Source organism: Sphaeramia orbicularis, chromosome 10, assembly GCF_902148855.1.
Source record: "Sphaeramia orbicularis chromosome 10, fSphaOr1.1, whole genome shotgun sequence".
NCBI classification, from domain to species: domain Eukaryota; kingdom Metazoa; phylum Chordata; class Actinopteri; order Kurtiformes; family Apogonidae; genus Sphaeramia; species Sphaeramia orbicularis.
In genome coordinates this window covers 11,787,665-11,809,130 of record NC_043966.1, presented here as the reverse complement: position 1 = coordinate 11,809,130, position 21,466 = coordinate 11,787,665, and the positions used below count along the sequence as shown (strand labels likewise).

The following is a 21,466-nucleotide window of genomic DNA, read 5'->3' as shown; positions in this document are numbered from 1 at the left end:
TAAATATTTGTCTGCTTTAGTTTGAATATTCTGCGTCATGGCTCTCATGTACAGTGTTAAAGCATCAAATGGGATTGTGGTCTTAAATATAGATTCCAAACAATTGTGGATGTTCTTCCAGAATGACTTAGAAGTTATTAAACATTTTAGATCAGTAGATGGTTTTGGTCGGCGGTGGGTCTTTATGGGTTCATTTGAATCAGACATTACATCTGTCGGATCAATCAGAGAGGAAATAAAAGTCACAACAGAACTATTCTATCCAAATGTGTGGGGAAAAAAGTTCGAATGTCAGCCTGTTTTTGTCTTGATCCACCCTTCCCCTCATTGTCCTTCACTTTCTTTCCTCTTTGTGTCTGTCCTACTTGTCAGACCACACACAGATTCACTTCGTCCCTGTTCCCTTCACTTACAAAAGCCGGGAGATAAACTGAAGCGACGGCTGCCATGTTTTAACCTGTCATGTTTTAGTTCTGTGCACTTGCTTTAAGTAAACAGCTCTACTCCTCATTAATCCCTAATGGCCTGAGGCACTGTGAAATCTGACAAGCAAAAATAGGCAGTCGAGGTCACATTTTTGTCTGCTTCAAAAATATTTGAGTTTTTTTTTTTCTTCCTTATGAACACTATTACTGCAGTTGTTCTTCACTCCCCAAAAAATGTCCAGCGGTGATAGCAGCAGTGATCGAAACATGGCTCATGTTTTTCAGCTTTCTGATAACATGCTGTGTGTCATGCTGAGTACCAAAGCTTCCCAAAATGCACACGTGTTTAAAGTGAAAAGTCATTCATTACACATACAAGCTCCCTGTAGTGGGGTCAGTAAATGCCAAATTACTCTATTATTAAGTCACTGATAGTATTATAGGAGGTTTCATACCACCATCTCTGATCATCTGGATTAAACATTGTACTGTTTTATTAGAACTTTAGTTCCAAAAAAGCTCAGATTAACATAGAAAACAAATCAAATATTAAAAATGATGAAATACAATTAAAAAAAAAAAAAAAAAAAAAGGTAATTTCCCATTTTATGGCACCAACATGTCTCCAAAAGTTAAGACAGGGCCATAAGTCTCTCTAAAGTAATTTTTGTTAAAAACTTTTAGGAAAGTTACAGTTTAAAAACAGCATTTTCCTACCATGCACCATGGTCGTGAAATAATCTTCAAAAAACTATAAAACTACATACATTCATTTCTTTTTCGTTCAAAGTGTTTTTATTACATATTGAGTCATCCAGAAAAGCATAATAGTCATTGTTTTTTTTTGTTTGTTTGTTTGTTTTTTTCATAACCAAACCCATGAACATTCTCACCCTGTTGCACCATAAAAAAAGATGATAATTGACAATAATAATAAATAAATAAATAATAAGGAACACAGATATTTGTCACAGACTCATTAATAAGACTACGCTGGAATACGTGAGGGATCTACCTCTTTTATGTGATTCAGAACAGGTTGCCAGGTACTGAAAAACTTATTGGTACATCCTTTTAGACAATATCTATTTTTTTCAATTTTAAATGATGTAAAAGATCCAGAAACCAACATTTAAATGTCGGAGGGACACACATTCATTTCTGTTAATGATTTTTAAAGTATCATGGAGAATGAGATAAAAGAGGAATGTCACTGTTTTTCTTGATACCATTATGGTTGAATAGTTGTTATTGTGTTTTATTATTCATTGTGTATCATGTATGTGTTTTATGTTGTTTGGACTTTGTATGGCTGCTACCTTGGCCAGGTCTCCCTCGCAAAAGAGATTCCTAAACTCAATGGGACTTCCTGGTTAAATAAAGGTAAAATAAAATAAAATAATGAACATTTAATTCTGTTTGTCCCAAGGTTATAATAGTTTTGGATTTTTCATTATAGTTTATTTTTATTTAGTTTTGACTTTTTTTTCCCTCTAATTCAATTAGTTTGAATTAGTTTTTAGAGCAGGTTTGCTAGTTTTTATTAGTTTTCATTATTTCTAAATGTTTAGTTTTAGTTTAGTTTTAGTTTTTTCATATCTTTTATCATCCTCACTATCGTATTCAAAGAAATTCCATACAGGACTCCGTTGCTTTCTCCCAAGTGCCGCATGGTGCCACCAGCTAAAATTGCTCGGGTGAAATAAATTGATTTCATATCAATCCGACATTGACAAAGACGAAAGCAATGGGAATTTTATCCATAATTTTTATACGTCTTAGTTAGTTTTGTAAGCACACAATACAGTTTCGGTTAGTTATCTTTTTTTTTTTCTTTTTTTTAATTATAGTTTTTATTTATTTCCATTAACGAAAATGTTTTTTCAATTCTAGTTTTCATCCTTTCGTTAGTTTTCGTTAACGATAGTAACCTTGGTATGTCCCTACATACAAACTATAACATCTGAAATCCAAAGTGAAAAACATTATTTGAAAAAAATCACAAATAGTGATTTAGTAGTTCTACTTGGCAGAGGTTCAGATGTTTCAAGGCTGACTTTGTGTTTCATATTCTAACGAGAAGGTGCGGAAACCATGAGGGGAAAAGGAAGCATCGGCCTGTGCACGTTCAGCCTGGCTTCCCTTTGAACCTTGTTCTGACAGAGGAGAAGCACGCTATAACAGCGGCGCTCTGTTTCCTCTGTGGTCAACCAGCAGCTACCGGAACCTCGTGCCACGCAGGGGCCAGCACTTTAGTTTATATTTAAACAAGCAATAATCCCTCCCCACCACTTCCATGGAACGGGGGGGAAAAAATAAGACCCAGTCTGTAATTCACAGAAGGAGACTTTGGGAAAAGGCAGAAGAAGAAAAGGGTTTTTTAAAACACAGAGGGAGAAGGAGTTGAATGGAGAATGAGAGTGGTTGAGTGGTGTGTGTTGTGCATTAAAGAAGCAAATGAAGCATATATCACTGTCTGTGTAAGGTACAAACGCAGAATTAAACTTCAGCGCAACTTGGCATTAGTGAGGCGCGACCAGTTTTATTTATTTTAATGAATTAAATCGTTTTTCTCCCTGAAGTTGAACATCGGTCTTGTTATATTTGTCTGGATGGTTGCAAAGGCGTTAGACCAGTGTTTTTCAACCTTGGGGTCGGGACCCCATGTTGGGTCACCTGAAATTCAAATGAAATTTCTAGTAATTGATATATATGTAAAAAAAAAAAAAACCTTACTGATAAAAAATATATGGTGAGTTGACAGAGACAATCCCAATCCAGAAAAGACATGACAAACTGAAGCTGAAACTGAAGCACTGTGGTTCTGTTTGTCTTTCAAATGTTCATTGTGGTCAGTTTCAGATGCTGCAGCTCTTTCATAATTCATAGTTTGAGTTCTTGTTTGTTCAGTATTAATTGTCAGCCTTGTAAATCCAAGCTGGACTGACTGTACATATCCTGACCAAGGAAAATCAAATTCTCACTTTGTGCAGTAATCTACACCTGACTTTTCGGCCTCCGTCCATAATAATATACATTATATAGACTAAATGTCCTCTAAAATTAACGTTAGTGTGCAACATAGTATAACTATTACATGATAAAAAACAAATAAACTTAAGCAAAAACAAATGTCTCCGTTTTGAATGTCTGGGGTCACCAGAAATGTGTGATGTTAAAATGGGGTCATGAGCCAAAAAAGGTTGGAAACCACTGCTTTAGACACTAACTGTGCTTCATGAATGTGAGTAGGAACACCTGATTAAGGGAGATAACAGGCCTATAACAGGGGAAATAAGGAGTGCAGTGCAGTTAAGGCACATGGTAATGAGTGGCAGAGCCGTGCAGGAGTCCTGTCATTGGCATTATGAAACTGAGGTCTGTTTTTACATCAACCTCAATTGCAGTGTTTAGTGTGTAGTAAGAGAGAAAAAAAAAACTTTTTTACACGCACAACAGGCCTTATTGCTTACTCAGAGTTCTCTTGTGTAAGGAAGTGGTTTGCGACTCCATGTGAAAGAGAAGATATTGTTTTGCACAGCTCTCCCATGATGCTATTTCAGAATTGTCATCTCAACATAGTTTGCTGAACCTGTCATTTTAGTTACCAGAAATAAACCCATGTGGTTGTTCTGCGTAAGAACAAAGAGGACTGGAAATGAGCTAATCACAGCTTTAAAATGACTTTTTTTCTTAAGGGGCAGGGGGTATGGACAGTTTGGTAGTGGTAAGAGGCAGGATTGCACTTTGATTCCTCTAAAGTTCACCTAAAAACTAAAAATTCTGTCTTTAACATTAACAGTGGAATTGCTCTTTTAACCCATAAATACCCAAACAACCAAAACCATCTGCTGATCTAAACTGTTTAATACCTGTTGATCCATTAATCCTATCGATACATGTCAATAACTGGTGTAAAATACAGTTTGTCATCTTTTCATGATCATCAAATGTGACCCATTTGGACGTTCAGAGGCTTCGTAGTTACTGTGGAAACACCGTCATCTTCTACAACATTAATTCACCAGTAAAACCCATGGAATTAAATCAATGACAGTGAAAGGAGACACTTATTTTATTTTCAGTTATTGGTATCTTTACTAAACAAAGTCACTTTTTCTTCAGTTTTCTCTGTTTCTGATATAATAACCGGCAACTGTAATCTGAACATCTACATTAAATATAGGAAAATACCTGATTTTCACCAAAAAAAAAAAAAAAAAACATAATACAAAAGATAATATTACAATAAATGGTGATAAATCACTTAAGGAAGGTTAAATGTGGAGAAAAATTTTATTTGGGAACAGCCACAAAAGTAACACTGGGTCCTTGGGTTAAATATGCAGCTAAATATTGACATTCTGTATCTGTTTCACAGTTAGGTCTTTCCATGAAACTGGATTTATTTTGGTATCTGGCACTTTGCCAGCTTTTTAGACCCAATAATAAAAGACACATTTTGACATATTTCTCCATAGGATGTACCTAATGATGATCTCAGATAAATGCAAAAAAAATTATTCTCTTCTTCTGAGCCATCCTAAAATTAATGAATTTTTGATCAAATATTGGGGCCAAAAATAAGACAGAAATTGGGACAGGAAAAACTACCTAGGTGTCAGTGCATTTGATCTGCAAAACATGGCTGTAAATGGTCTTATATTCCACTATAAATAAAGACACTATGTTAAATTTGACGATCCTTGTGGTTTTTCTAATCCAGATATGCATTTTTTCCATGAATCTCAGTCTCATTCCAAGTTTCGTGTGTAACCCATCGTGTCCACTCATCTTACCTGCCCAGTTAAACGCATATAAATCATCAGTGATTTTGCAACAGCGGCCATTTTTGTGAATCACTCCGCCTTGCATATTTACTTCGATTCCCAAAATGTACCTATGAGAGAATAAAAAGATATTCAAAAAAAATAGTAGCACATATTTTTAGTGTCCTTTTTATTGTGTTACAATTGGATTTTTGTATGCGCACAAATAAAAATGTTTCATCTGAAAAATTATTTCTTTTTTCTCAGTTGCACTTCTTTCCATGTCTGTGTACTATTGTATGATTAGCCTGTTTATTTATTCCTTTTTTTTCCTTCTCTCTATCTTCTTCTTTCTTTCATATCGTATTCTTATTCTAGAAAATGTTATTGTACTTTTAAAATGTAAGCCCCTTTTTATGTATTTGGCTGTAACTGTTCAGCCTGAGCAAACTTTCCTCTATCTGCTCTATCTGTCATATTTAATGGTTTTCTTCCAGTGTATTAGTACTTTGTAATCTCTGTGATGTTTTATTATGTTGGTCGTTTGTCCAGGTCAACAGATGGAAATTAGCTTCTCTGCTAAATCTGGTGCATGCATCTTGTTTTATGCAACTAATGCCAATGCACACTGTCCTGTAACTAAATAAATAAATACAAATACAGTAAATATTTATCTTTAAAATAGACCCGAAGTGCTTCCAAATTTGCTTCATAACATTAGTCTACATCTTGTTTGATTTTTTTTTTTTTTATCCCCGCTGTCCTGCTTTTAGGGACCAGTTTCATAGAAGCACCCAGTTATATATTACATTGGTCAACAACAAATTTGTTTCAGTTTTTTGAGCTGATTTAGGATAATTTTGGTGTGCTGAATCCAAAAATCACATTAATTTTGCTCAATCAGGTCCACTTTCTGAACTATGCTACATATTGGTTTTTTGACATTTTTGCTTACATTTATGGGCATTTTCACATCATATGATAGAAAATTCTTTCATATTTCTTGCAATAAATGAGTTCTGAAGATTTTACTTTTGCCAATTTATGATTAATGTTTTTTTTAATATTACAGGTGAATGAAATGGCTTCAACTAGAAGATCTTGCAAAAATAAGCCTGACGTATTCTGCTACATCTGCGGTGAATACACCATTGTACCTAACAGGAATCAAGTGATCAAATGATTTTTTTTTTCTCTTAAAACCTATTTTGGGTGAGAACTATAAAAAATCAACTGATAAAGTCACAAAAATGTCATCAATTTTGTGAGAAGATCAAATTTTTCAAAATCAAATTAGCAAAAAAACCTGACCTGATTGAGAAAAACAATGTCATTTTTGGATTTAGTGGTGCAAAATGGTCCTAATTCAGTTGAAAAAACCTAGACAACTTGCAAAAAACATTTTTTTTGTAACCCAGTGTTATACAGGGTGGGGAAGCAAAATTTACAATGAACATTTGGTTGTTTTTTCTCAGCAGGCACTATGTCAATTGTTTTGAAACCAAACATATATTGATGTCATAATCATACCTAACACTATTATCCATACCTTTTCAGAAACTTTTGCCCATATGAGTAATCAGGAAAGCAAACGTCAAAGAGTGTGTGATTTGCTGAATGCACTCGTCACACCAAAGGAGATTTCAAAAATAGTTGGAGTGTCCATAAAGACTGTTTAGAATGTAAAGAAGAGAATGACTATGAGCAAAACTATTACGAGAAAGTCTGGAAGATACTATTAAAGAAGAATGGGAGAAGTTGTCACCCGAATATTTGAGGAACACTTGCGCAAGTTTCAGGAAGCGTGTGAAGGCAGTTATTGAGAAAGAAGGAGGACACATAGAATAAAAACATTTTCTATTATGTACATTTTCTTGTGGCAAATAAATTCTCATGACTTTCAATAAACTAATTGGTCATACACTGTCTTTCAATCCCTGCCTCAAAATATTGTAAATTTTGCTTCCCCACCCTGTAGATGATTGGTTACTGGTGCTATTCATTCCCAGATTTTTGGCTGAAAATAATGAGTCTATTGTTCCGCTGTGTAGTTAAACTCTCCAAACACTACTCATCTTAAGCCTAGTATTGACTTGTGTACGTGTTCTCAGTAAATGATGACACATAACATCTCGAGCACAGTGCACGCTGGTGGTCCATTTAAGTGCTTTGTTCCTGAACTGGTTAAATGGGACCTTTTCAGTGCTGCCTGTAGCTTTAGTCACACCATCCGGATCCGTCTCTGAAGGATTGCTCGGTTTCTCTAACTAAAGCCAAGTTTGCTGAACGCCGCTAATTGAGTGTTACACCGTCGTCATTCACAAGCTGTTAATGGTTTCCAGTCCACGCTGTTCGCCACTGCCAAGGCTCGGCTAATAAGACTCACAGCTTTCTCCTGTTGTCTGGAAATACAGCACTGCCTAGAGAAGGGATTGCTCATTTCACCCTTAGTATTACTTTTATGATGCGACCAGATGTGATCAGTTCCGCAAATATTCCTTTCACTTTGCGTCTGTTTGTCTCCGTAGTTGCCAGATAAACCAAAGATATGCTCAGCGGTTCTGAGGCCGCCTCATTAGAATGAGTCGAGTCTGTGGCATGAATGAAGCGGTGTTTTTTCGCCTGTGGTGCAACCATGTCAAACCACTGGCATTTCATTTTAAAGCCTCCTCCATTCAGTGGGAACACAAGAGGTAATGGATTATGAAGCTCACGCAAACACATGAATAAAAGCTGTTTGATTTGTTGTATGAAAATGTCAATACAGTCTCATCAGTTTTATTATTTCATAGGGGTCATATTGTGCTAAACTCACTTTTATTAGTCTTTGGTTCATTTATTTGTGTATTTGGACCCTAATAGTTCAATCAGTTTGAATTTGAACCCTCCAGGTGCTGCAAAGCTGTCTTTATATTCATTCCGGCAAAAATCAAGTGGATTTCCACAACCTGTTTTAATTCCTGCTTAATTTGTTACATTTTATAACTAGTTACGGAACAACATTTGCACATATAAGGTCAAGACTTCCGACGAACATTTCTCCGAGTACGCCATAATTGTTTGGCAGCAGCAGCGGTTGTCGTAAAAACTGAAAATATGTGGGTGCTTCTATGAAACTGGTCCCCAAAAACACAACAGAGGGCCTAAAAATTCAAACCAGATGTAGACTAATGTTATGAAGCAAGTTTGGAAGCACTTTGGGTCCGTTTTAAAAATAAATACTTCCTGAGATAAAAGAAAAACTATTTTTCAGATAAAACTTATGTTATTTTACATTATATTTAATACAAAAATCTACATGTAAAAAGGACACAAAAATTATGGACAACTGTTTTTTTTTTTTTATATCTCTTTATTTTTTCACAGGTACATTTTGGGAATCGAAGTAATTATCTGAGGCAGAGTGTTTCACAAAAATGATCGCTGTTGCAAAATCATTTGGGATTTTACATGCGTTGAAATGGGCAGGTTCTGCATGTAACACAAGTGGACACGATGGGTTAGTTTGAGGATTAAACTGCGAACAAACTATTGTACTCCCTAAACTGTAGCTTATTAGAGAATTTTGTTATCACATGTTTTGGATTCATTAGACAATTATATCACAATAAGGTAAAACTTTATCATCCCACAGTGTAACAGCAGCATTTACAGTAAAGTGAGTGTAAAAAATAATAGAAAACGCAATAGATAGATAGATAGATAGATAGATAGATAGATAGATAGATAGATAGATAGATAGATAGATAGATAGATAGATTTACTTTATTAATCCCCAGGGGGAAATTCCAAATATGGTCACCGCTCCACAGAAACAGTCACAACCACAGCAACAATACATAAATAAATGCAAAGTGTAAATAGCAAAAAATAAGTTAGATTAAAAAGAGAAGTAGAAATAAAAAGATAAAGTGTGTGTTCTACCTAACACATAAAACATAAAAAAACAAAACAAAACACAACAATAAAAGCCGGGCTCATTACTGCAAATAATGTAGCTTGAACTGAAAACTGAATAACTGTCCACTGTAGTCATGCAATGAACGAAAGGGTTTAATGTCTCTGTACTTTATTTTCTCTGTGAAATGAATCACTTTGAAATAAATTTGATGTAAATACTTCATCCAGATGTTTTACATTCTGATTAATATGTCAAATTTTAGCAATAAATGCACTCAAAGGTCTGATCTTTGCCATGTCCGTGCCTTTGCTTATGAAAAATGCTGCCTCCTAACCCTTATTTCTCACCGGATTCCTCTCTAATTCTCGGTTATAAGTCATCAAAGCAAAGATACAGTTTCCTGGAACCGTTTCTTCTTTATAAACATTTCTGCGTCGCCAAAAGCTTAAAGAGCCAGCTGCCAGCGGCTGACTTTTTCAATGCTCCACAAGCTGCATTCTTTGTAAGTGTCACAATGTTGCCTTCCACCTGTCAGTCACATTAGATTAGAGAGACCAGCAAGCTGACATGTTGGACAAACGCAGCGTCACAGGACTGAAAGGTTTAACAGATTAGCCCCTTCTCTCGTGGGAAGACCAACACCCCAGGTATCAATCTTCTCTGTGACTGCGCTCTCCACCCTGAAGGGTTGGGAACTTGAAACAAATAATACCGCTGCCTACAGCATCTAAAGGGACAAATGTTGTTATGTAAAGTGGGTTGGACAGGCAGCGGTGATGTGAGCAGATTTGACAAGCTAAAAAAAAAATGATGTCACGAATTGAAAGTTTCCCTCAGCGCATGTATTAATTCCAGATATATTCAGTGCCATATGCTGTTTTTTCCTCAGCTGTAAACACAGTCATTTAGTATATTCAGTGCATTCCAGTGTGGGAAAGGCTTCATGCAAAATACCAGTCGATCTGGGATCCTCGGAGGTTCTGGACACACATACCAGATCTCACACATGGAGGTTTATTTCCTACCCAAACTGGCCCATATCATCATAGTGTCTGTCCAAAGTCCAAAACCAATGTTGAATTTAATGACTCTGAACCCAATTTAAACCAAAATTTTACCGTGACATAAAATGTACCATTGCAGAGTCAAACACCCCCGCTTTTAATGCTTTAACAGTTTTTCACATTGTAGTCATAAAACACATCTTACTGCCGCTGACAAAGTTGTTCCTTATGTGTAATTTTCCTGTTTTAGTGTTTAAAAGTAAGCCTACAAGCTCCTGTGAGCAGGAAACAGGACGGGTCTTAAGGCCGCCGCTGCTCCGAGGGGGTTTTAGCATGGAAAGTACATCTCTAGAACAGTCTCATAACGTTGGGAGAGCTCTGATCTAATGGGGAATGAATCTAATAACATGCAAACATGTTCAATACCTCTGTTCCACACTGTTTAACCTTAAGCTACTGGCAAGTTGATCCTGCCTTCAGTGGAAATTAGAGGCAGCAAAGAAAATGCAGATATATACAGTGTACATTGTGTATCTCCTTTAGAAGGCAAAGCATATGGAAGATGGATCAATACTTATTATACAGATGCTTTTTTTTGTTTAATAAATGCAAAAGATGTTACTACATGTTAATAAAAATAAGACAATTCACCCATAGGGACCCAGTGTTACTTTCGTAGCAGTTTCCAAATGAGTTTGTCCTCTATGTTTAACCTTCCTTAAGTGACTTATCACCATTTATTGTAATATTATCTTCTGTGTTTTGTGTTTTCTCAGTGACAATCATTTATTTTCCTACATTTAATTTACTAATCATGTCACTGTTCATAAAAGGTAAGAATAAAGTTGATGATTTTTACATGAAAAACAGAAAACTGAAGAAAAAGTGACCTTTTTTTTTTTTTATTAGACTACCCCTCGTTTTCTTCAATTTCTTGTTCATTTTAATGCCTGGTACAACTAAAGGTACATTTGTTTGGACAAATATAATGATAACAACAAAAGTAGTACATAGTAGTTTAATTTCAGAGCTGATATCTATCCATTTTCCATGTTTTCTTGATAATAACCAAAATCCCTTCAGTTCTTACATCAGTGTCTATGGCATTGTACTGACAAAAACAGTGCTTTTAGAAATTCCATATTTTCTTTTCTGTCAGTTTAAGTCACGAGATACACACAGGAGTTAGTACTTGATTGGATAACCATTGTTTTTGATGACTTTTGATGGTCTAACAATTTTTTACACGACTGTATATCATTAACTGAACATAAACAAAGTGTTTCCATCCAATGTCATTGATCCAACTCCATGGGTTTTACTGGTGAATCAATGTTGTAGAAGATGACGGTGTTTCCATGGTAACTACAGAGCCTCTGAAATGAGTCATATCTCATGAAAATGAAAAGATAACTAACTGCATTTTACACCAATTATTTACATTTTTTGATGGGATTAGTGGATCAGCAGGTATTAAACAGTTCAGATCAGTTGATGGTTTTGGTTTAGTGGTGGATGTTTGGGTCTTTTTTTTAAAAATTATACTTTTACACAATACACACAAAAATAAATAAATAAATAAATAAATAAATATTTAAATAAATAAATACACAACAAATCTACAGACCAATTAAACACAAAAAAGAGAGAAAAAAAAACAACAAACAACAACAACAACAACAAAATGAATAATATTATCAGCTCCTCTTTACAATGGACGTTTGGGTCTTTATGGGTTAATAAAATTAAAGTATGAACAGTATTTTTATTTGCCATTTTTCTGTATTTCTCTGAACTTTTCTATATACATTCAGCCTATATATAATATTCATGGATCTGCATAAACCAACTATATGCAATAAAAAGCAGTGGTGTACCATGCTAAAGCTCCGGGCTACACTTTTTTACTCTGCTGATTAATTTGTTTACCATATTTTTTTGGCTTCAGATTGTTCCTGATTAAATATGTCTCTCTAAGTCCGTCTGGGCTTTGTATGCTGAAAATGGCCAAACTAAAGTCCTCTATTACATTAATGTCTTTTTCCTTCCACTAATCTGTTTCCGACAGAGCGTATCAGAACCTGAAGTTCCTGCAGTGCCTCCTCCTTCCCTGCAGGGAATTGAAGAGTTGTCAGAGGCTGTGGCGGCGCTGGGCACAGTGGAGGAGGTCATGAAGTACCTGGAGCCGGAGCGATGGCAGCTGGACATGGAGGAGCTCTACAAACCCACATGGCACATCCTGGGGAAGTCCTTCATCCATAATAAGAAAGCCAGAGGTAGGGCATCTGTGACTTGGATCTGAAAAACACTGGAATATTTACAATAAAAACAAAACTGTATGAATGTGTTTAACCCTTTATGGTTCACTCATAGAAATACTCTGAAATTCAAAGTTTCAACCTTAGTGTGTTATTGGAGGACATAACAGGACTTAATAACTTTTGTTAAATGTTTCAAAAATGTTTTATTGTTATGTAGAAAATCAAGGTTAATGAAGTTACCATATTTGGTTCCTTACCCATAAGTGGCAAAAAAAGAAAAAAAATAACACAAGTGGTTCCAGGCACAACAAACTCTGCCCCTCGCACATGTTATAGCTAATTTTGGCATCGATCCAGCTGATGTCATCATGTCTATGCTTTGCCGATGTTAGCATATCAATTGCCTCTATATATGTGCCAAGTTTGAAGTAAATTGAAACAAAACTTATGTTTTAATAGACATTTGAAATTTCGCCCATTATACGTAAATGGGAGAAAAAAGGGTTTAAAAAAATCATAAAAAATTTTTACTTTGACCTACTTTTCCCAAAATGTAATGACATCTATTCTGGATCAAAGGCAATCTATAAACCCAATTTGGTATCAATTCAACCAATAGTTTTGCTCCTACAGACATGTGAAATTTCACCCATTGTAAGTAAATAGGAAAAAAAAAAAAAGATTTAAGTAATTCGTAAAAAATTGAAGCTTTGACCTACATTTCCAAAAATGTAGTGACATCTATTCTGGGTCACTGGCAATCTATAAACCCAATTTGGTATAAATTCAACCAATAGTTTTGCTGCTACAGACATTTGAAATTTCGCTCATTTTAAGTAAATGGGGGGAAAAAAAAAGAATTCTTTAAAAATTCATTAAAAAAAATTTAAGTTTGACCTACTTTTCCCAAAATGTAATCAGATCTATTCTGGGTCACTGGCAATCTATAAACCCAATTTGGTATGAATTCGACCAATAGTTTTCCTGCTAGAGTGTAAACAAAGAAACAAACAAACCAAAGCAAAAACAATACCAACAACAATACCCCTTGCCTGCCATTCCCCCTGGAGTAAAAATAAAAATCCAAAAAGTATATATGAAAAAATACAAGAAAAACACATGTAAGGTGAAAAGAACTTGAATTTTGGAACATTAGAGCATCACTTTTAGAACAGTAGACCAACATAAATGTTAATACAGACACCTGTCAACTGCCACATTTAACCTGAGATTGCTGACTCCTGTTCTCACTGTAACTGTTGCTGTCGCTGTCTTGTAATACATGCGGAAATGACCAAAATAGTCACTTCCCAGATAAAGGGTTAATATTTGAAATGTAGTTGCCTTTGAAAACAGAAGTACAGAGTGAGGTTTTTTCCACTGAAGTCATTCTAATCACCTCTCTCTGTGTCTTTGAGGAGGAGCTGATCTCAATCTGTTGAGGGAGGAAGTGCGACTGTACAGCTGCACACCACGGAACTTCTCGGTGTCCTTGCGTGAGGAGTTAAAGAGGACAGATGCCATTTTCTGGCCCAGCTGCCTCCTGGTGAAGCGCTGTGGTGGAAACTGTGCCTGCTGCTCTCACCGCTGCTACGACTGTCAGTGTGTCCCTGCGAGGGTCACCAAGAAATACCATGAGGTACATGTGGGTTTCATCATCAAACAGTGACATCCACTGTTGGAAAAGCACTGCACCAACTAAACATCACAACACATTCATTTAAGGCATTTACTGCTGTCGGTGAATGTGGATTGTAAACTTTACTGCCACCAAGGGTTTAAGGAAATTATTGACCTGACCAATAATTGTATTTGATATTAAAATCTTTACAATTATTGATAAAGTTGGCAAGAAATGGGAGTCAGGTACAAGCCAGTGTCAAGGTCGACACGAACAAATAAAAGCTGGTTGTCCATTACAAGCCTTGTAAAAAATAATATGGATAAACCTCTGGCGCCTGTTATGTAATGAGCTACCAGTTAAACACAATGTTCACTGCTTTAAGGTTAATTTAATACATTCAACAATATAACCTAGCTGTTTTCAGCACCTTTAGATCATTCAGCTAAAGTGTTATTGTCCAGTCGGTCACTACAGGTGTGTGTGTCGCTGGTAGAAATGTACAAGTGTGAAACGTTGATAATAAATGGTTTCTATTCACTGAAATACTAGAGGGGTTTGCATTTGCTAAACAAAAGTTATAGGCATGAGCAGCTCAAAATTATTATTATTATTTTTTTTTTTCACTATATATACACACAACAATTTCTACCGATTAACTCTTTAAAATCTGACGTGTCATCACTGACACACCCTGAGCATATGCAGTTTGGATGGCTGTAACTCTTTCACTCTTTCACTGCAAAATTCCAACAGTTTCTGAAATCTGAGACATTGTGCTTTATCGGTTTTATTTGGTCATTATGGTAATTTTGCTCATGCCTGTACTAGAAGCTGGAGAAGAAGCCATTTTAGGAGAATTATAATGTGCGGGAAATTGTAAATGACTGCTACATTTTGAAAGATCTGGAAAAAAGTGTCCTTGAAAAATGAGCAAACGGACTCATTCACAGCCTATTTTCTAACCTTTTCAGAGTCAAAGTAAGAAAAAAAAGTTGAGGTGGACCATTTTAGGCTTAGGGTTTAAAGGGTTAAACACAACATATTAGAAACTAGGCCCTGACTAATAAAAGCCTCTTGTATCTAAAGTAACTAAAAGTGGCTGTTTGAGAAAATACAGTATTTGTATTTTCATTTATCCAGATATAAACATTTCTAAATGTATTACCTCACTCTGATGTACAGTTGTGGAAAAAATCATTAAACCACCCCTTGTTTTCTTCTATTTATTGTTCATTTTAATGCCTGGTACAACGAAAGGTACATTTCTTTCAACAAATATAATGATAACAACAAAAAAGCTCATAAGAGTTTCATTTCAGAGCTGATATCTTGTCATTTTCCATGTTTTCTTGATAATAACCAAAATCACTTCACTTCTTACATCAATATCTATGGCATTGTACTGACAAAAACAGTGCTTTTAGACGTTCCATGTTTTCTTTTCTGTCTGTTTTAGTCACATGATACACCCAGGAGTTAAGACTTGATTGCATAACCATTGTTTTTGATGACTTTTGATGGTCTAATAATTTTTTCCACAACTGTAGCTGCCTTCTAGAGTAGTATTTATTTATTTATTTATTAGCGATGAGCAAGTCTGCTTTCTGCACCATAAAGCAGACTCTACACTGTGAATTCTGCATCCATTTTTTTTTTTTTTTTTTTTTTTTTATTTCAAACCTTTTCTCCACATTGTGCTAACTTTCAATTATTGTATGCAATGTGCCAAAAAAGTAAACTAAACTAATTTAGTCTTAAGTTTTACTATTATTTTATTTTCTACCAAGTGTGGGTCTAAAATTTTTAATAGTAGCCCTGAAAAAAAAAAAAAAAAAAAAAAAAGGATGGTATATACAACTTACTTTAAGATTTATTCTGAAAATCCAGTTTTAGGTAGGTCATTACCAAAAAAACACCAAACTTTCTACTGCCAAGAAAAGTTTACAGTTAACCATAATAAGGACTTGAAGTAACAAAGAAGATGGTATTTATTGTGGCATGACCAGTCCTGGCCTTATGTGAGCTCTGGGAACAGTTAGAAAACTAGTATTTCAGACACTCCAATAAGAACTAACAAGCAAAACTTTCCTCGCAAAAGAGCATCATGGCGTTTTGATCGAGTGTTTGACCACAAAGAAATCTAAATAATGAACCAAAGGCATTTATTGTATGTGTTTTTATCTGTAGGTTCTACTGCTGAAACATCGAAGCGGTGGACGAGGCCTGCAGAAGTCGATGACTGATGTGCCCTTGGAGCACCATGAGGAGTGTGTTTGTGAGTGTAAGGATGACTGGGACTGACCTAAGACATGTTTAATAGCTGTCACTGGAACCACACAGGATGTTAGAAATGAACCTTTGCCTTTGTTGCAGTGTTCTGTTTCTCATCCACTTCCACTGGGAGCTAACAAGATTCTCTTCTTATCCTGTTGTCCTTTTGCTAATTGGATGAAGCAGAACAGACTAGAATCTAATAAATCTTCTGAATGGACTTGACTGCTGTGGAATACCAATAGTGTGCTCTGGGTGCAGTTTAGAGAGACTTAAATTCACTGGAGCAGATCTGGACTATTACCTATGGGCTCTGAGGACAATTTTCTCCGACTCCTCCGAGATAAGAACTGTATTTGGCATTGAGGCTTTTTCGCCTCTTCTTCTTGAGGTCCTTTTTTTTAAGTCACCAGCGTGGGCTGATAGTGTCACGGAAAATGGGAGCTTCTTTGTTCAAGTGTTTTATGTTCATAAGTGAGCTGGCTCCGGCTGCCTTACTCCCTGTATGTGCTCCTCTATTATTACCATCGAGGCAAAAAGGTGTTTTTCATGAACGCTCTTCCTTTGCTGCTTCCTTGTTTCACCACAAATTTAACACGGTGTCTCTAAAATGCCTTTCTAATGAGACTGTGTTATGTGTAAATATTTCATTTTCATTGCCTTTCTGTACTATTTTGCCTTTTCTACCAAAGAGTCTCAAGAAAAACATGGAAGTTGCACATGTACAACCAGTCGGACGTTCATTATAGCTCTGCATTTGACCCATGTCAGCAACGCTTTGTGTCAAATCAGCTTTTTTCAGGAACACCTAGCATCACGCTTTTCTTGTTACATTTGAGATTGTTCATATTAAATATTTATTTGCTTAATGAAAGTGAAATGTTGGTCCAAAGTGTTTTGTTTGCTTAATGTGTACAGTAGTATTAGCCTCCATTTTCTTTGTTACTATTTTTTCATTGCCTTTTGAATTGTGGATGTTTTCATTTTCTGTTTTGCCAAAGGTGTTTCTGTATGTTTCATGTTAATGAACACCAAAAATAAATTCTTCCATTTCTAATTGATGGAACAGTACTTTTGACTTGTGAATAGTTGTGTCTATAACACTGCAATGTTACCAAAAATCTTCAATGATCTTTGATTGTTTTGTTTTATTTATAATTAGGCCTAAAATCTGAGCCAAAAACCTAATTTAACCCTTTAATCACCAAAGTAGCAATATTATGACATTTTTTTTTAAGTCTTGTTATCAAAAAAAAAAAAACTTCATTGCCTAAAACGTTAATATCATAAGTTCATCAGTCTATGTTTGCCACTAGGAGGTGCTTTACTCTAACTTATAAAAAGGTATCATCTGCATAGAAGTATATAAAACATAAAGCTGTTTCACACCAATACAGGAAGAAAATATATGAAAACATATGAAAATTTAATTGAATGGATTTCTGCAACCTGAGGAACATTCATGGATTGAAAAAAAAAAAAAGTCAGATGGTTGTATTACTTTAAATGTGAAAATAAATAAATTAGCATTGCATTACTGCACCAACATGTCAACTAAAGTGCATCCACAATGTCCTTTTTTTTTTTTTTTTTTTATTTATTTTTTTTTTTTATTAGTGATACAGTTAGCAAGGCAAAGTGGACAGAGAAACAATAACAAATAAAAGAAAAATCAAGCAAATTAACAAACCAACAACAATATCAACAAAGTAATGACAAACAACAACATTACAATGAAAAAGATAATAAAAGTAGAGAACAACTAAACGTATTGATTAGGGCCAATAAGGAAAAGGGGAAGGGGGAGAGTGAATGCAAGTGAGTGGGGGAGGGGGGGCTTAGAGGGAAAATAATAATTATTATAATTATGGTCATGACAATGACAACAACGCCAATATATAGTAGTAATACCAATAGTCTAATTTACTAATATTATTGTGGTGGTGGTAGCAGCGGAGGTAGCCACGATGCAAAAATGGGTTAAATAATTAAATATTTATAATAATTTATATCAGTTACTATCAGTTTGAGTTTATATTAATTAATTTATTATGTAATTAATTTTGTCCACTATCTCTAATAAACCAGGGCACAACAGAAGGTTCTGAAAGACATCAGATCAACCTTTGGTCTGAACTGGAGTCAAACAGCTCTGAGACATGACATTTCCAGAACATCACAAGGACAATAATATTATTCTGGTTAGAAAAATACAGGTTAAACAAACCTCAAACTATTCCTGTGACTGTGGTTCAGACAGAGCTTCTGGATCAGATGGGACTCAGATAGTTCACATCAGACCCAGTGTGAGAAGTTATCAGGCAGAGAAATTCTCAGGAAGATTTTTCTTTTTGGCATCACATGGATGTGAAATGGTTTCTGAGTGTTGCCAAATCTGACCAAAACCGAAATTGGACTCATCTGTCCGTCCATCCATTGAGAGAAAAATAAAATAAAACACATCAGCCACAAGGGAGTGAAAAATATGAATGCAGATATGTCAATAAAAACTACAAAAGTCACAAAAAAACACAAGAAGAGAAGGGAAAACATTAAAAAGTAAAACGAGTAAAGAACAAGGCCAAACAAAATCTATAAATTAGTAATTAAATGATAAAAATGTCTCTGTGGTATTTAATGGGCATAGTTTAAAGGACTGTTGAAAATGAATCCAAGTGAGAGGGAATGTGAGCGGGTGCGATGGGAATATTCTAATCCTCCAGTTTGTACTTAATCATAACAACATGCCAACAGCATTTCTGATTATAAAGCACAGACATATTTAAACATTATTAATCACAATAAGTGATGTAGTGATCATAAATGCCTTGAAGAGTTAATTTTAAAAAATCGAGAAAAGCCGTTATTGCACTGGTATTTTTGTCTTAAATGAGGGAAAGAAAGATATTGAGAAGATAAGTTTGATTTGGGTTATTGGACATTGTTGTAGAATAACTGTAATTCTTCCATTGTATTTTTGCTCATAATGAGTTTTACACATTTTCTGAGCACTAACTTAAAACCTCAGATAATCTATGAATCCTCTTATCTCTGTTTTATTCCAAAGCTCCTTATCAGACTGAACAGTGTTGTTCATTCTCCCACTTGGCCATCAGGTTACCCAGGAGGAGGTTCTCATTTGTCCATCTCACGCTGCTGTCCTGGCCAATTATTCTGATCTAATGTGCGCCCTGGCAGGCATCTGCGGTGACGCCAGATGCTACTGCATAAACCCGCCGGCTCCCAGTGTGGTTTTTATAATATTAAACAGACTGCTTTCCTTAGTCGGTGCAGTGTTTTTATTCCAGAGGAAACCTCACTACACTGGCACAACATGTGACACAACAAGGGCAGTTGGTCTGGTCTGGCTCTTAGTGTGTTTGTGTATGTGTGAGTGTGTTGATGTGTGTAACTGCAGTCCAACACTTGACGCTTCCACCCTTAACCCACAATGCCCCTCTGCTCTGCGCACCCTAATGCTGGGAAACCAACGCAGCCTCAGTGAGTCCAGACCACAGCATGATGTCTCCCTTCAATGGAAGAATTAAACATTGATTCATTTTGTCTCTGGGGAAAAACAAACTCTTAGCCTGCACCCAACATGCAAGAAGTTATTCATTTGAGCTATAATTTATGACATTTTGTATGAACCTTAACCCATAAAGACCCAGTGCTACTTTTCTGGCAGTTCTCAATTTCATTTTTCTCTCTTTTTAACCCGATAACACCAAACATATCATATTTGATGCATGAGTTTTGAAGCCCTCTACATGATCAGTGTGATATTTTTTTCTTGGAAAAACCTGATGTATACAATTAGATACATGCAATACACAGATAATCCACCAGGGGGAGGAATTCATTCACCAGAGGCCTTTCCAGTGACACTACAAGACTGTCATTAATGAGGAAGGAGGAAGAAATTTGACAGTTTTGAAAAGGAATTACCAATTTGTTAGACAGGTTTGTGTTATATTATGTTTTTGCTTGTTCAAAAATAATAATATTTGAGCATTGAGACCCAATGTATCAAATATGATGCAAAGTTTAAACTTATACATGGAAATTGTTATTTGAAAAAAATAATTTTTGGTTGTTCAGAAGGACCAATTAAGCCTCCAGGTTCAAAGAACTGGGATTTTCTGTCAGGGATTTAATGGTTCAGGCTGTACAGGGTTAACCTCTCGTAGGTGATTTATCACCATTTATTATTAGATTATCCTCTTTATTTTGCATTTTTTCACTGTAAATCGTATATTTTCCTATATTTAATGTGCAGACCGTGTAGATGTTCATTAAAGCTCAGAGTAAATTCAAAGATTATCATATCAAAAGAGAGAAAACTGAAGAAAAATTACTTTTTCAGCAAAGATATCAATAACGAAACATAAAAACATGTCTCCATCCACTGTCATTGATCCAACTCCATGGGTTTTACTGCCAAATCAATGTTGTAGAAGATGACAGTGTTTCTACGGTAACTACAGAGCCTCTGAACGTCCAAATGGGTCATATCTGATGACCATGAAAAGATGACAAACTGCATTTTACACCAATTATTTACATGCATTGATAGGATTAGAGGTTCAACAGGACTTAACATTTTAGATCAGTAGACAGTTTTAGTCAACAGTGGTTGTTTGGGTTAATAAAACTAAAACTGCTGTATGAACAGTATTAATTTATATTTGTCACTTTTCTGTATTTCTCTTAACTTTTATATATATATATATATATATATATATATATATATATATATATATATATATATATATATACATATATATACACACACACACACACATATATATAGTATATACAGTATATATATATATATATATATATATATATATATATATATACACACACATACACACACACACACATATATATATATATAGATATAGATATAGATAGATATAGATATATAGATATATATGTTCATATTCAGTGTATAGTGTATGTATAATATTATAATATTCTCTGTGTCTTTATGGGTTAACTTGGCAGCGACAGTATTAAGAGCAGATGTGGCCAAAATACAGCAAACCAACATTTTTATAGATAAAATCCAATCATCATCATCACACTATGACAATTAGGCAGGATGGCAGGACGGCTGCTGCGATTATAATAAAGTGCTTTGAATCTAAATACCTTTTAACGCTGTAGGAGTTTCTCTTTTCCCCTGCCTTTGGACATGAATCATCT

General features: G+C 35.2%; 1 protein-coding gene across 2 annotated transcripts in view; it reads left to right on the top strand.

Annotated features, from left to right (window-relative positions):
* The window catches only part of pdgfc (platelet derived growth factor c), a 105,898-nt gene extending 88,601 nt beyond the window's left edge, over positions 1–17,297 (top strand). Inside the window, exons 4-6 of one of the 2 annotated variants that reach the window (XM_030146457.1) lie at positions 12,168–12,375; positions 13,782–13,999; positions 16,172–17,297. In XM_030146457.1, coding sequence (XP_030002317.1) covers positions 12,168–12,375; positions 13,782–13,999; positions 16,172–16,285 — 540 coding nt within the window. In that variant the 3' untranslated portion in view covers positions 16,286–17,297. Of the gene's footprint in view, positions 1–12,167; positions 12,376–13,778; positions 14,000–16,171 lie in introns of both variants that reach the window. The other variant, XM_030146456.1, reaches the window with a different exon arrangement.
* The last annotated feature ends 4,169 nt before the right edge of the window (positions 17,298–21,466 follow it).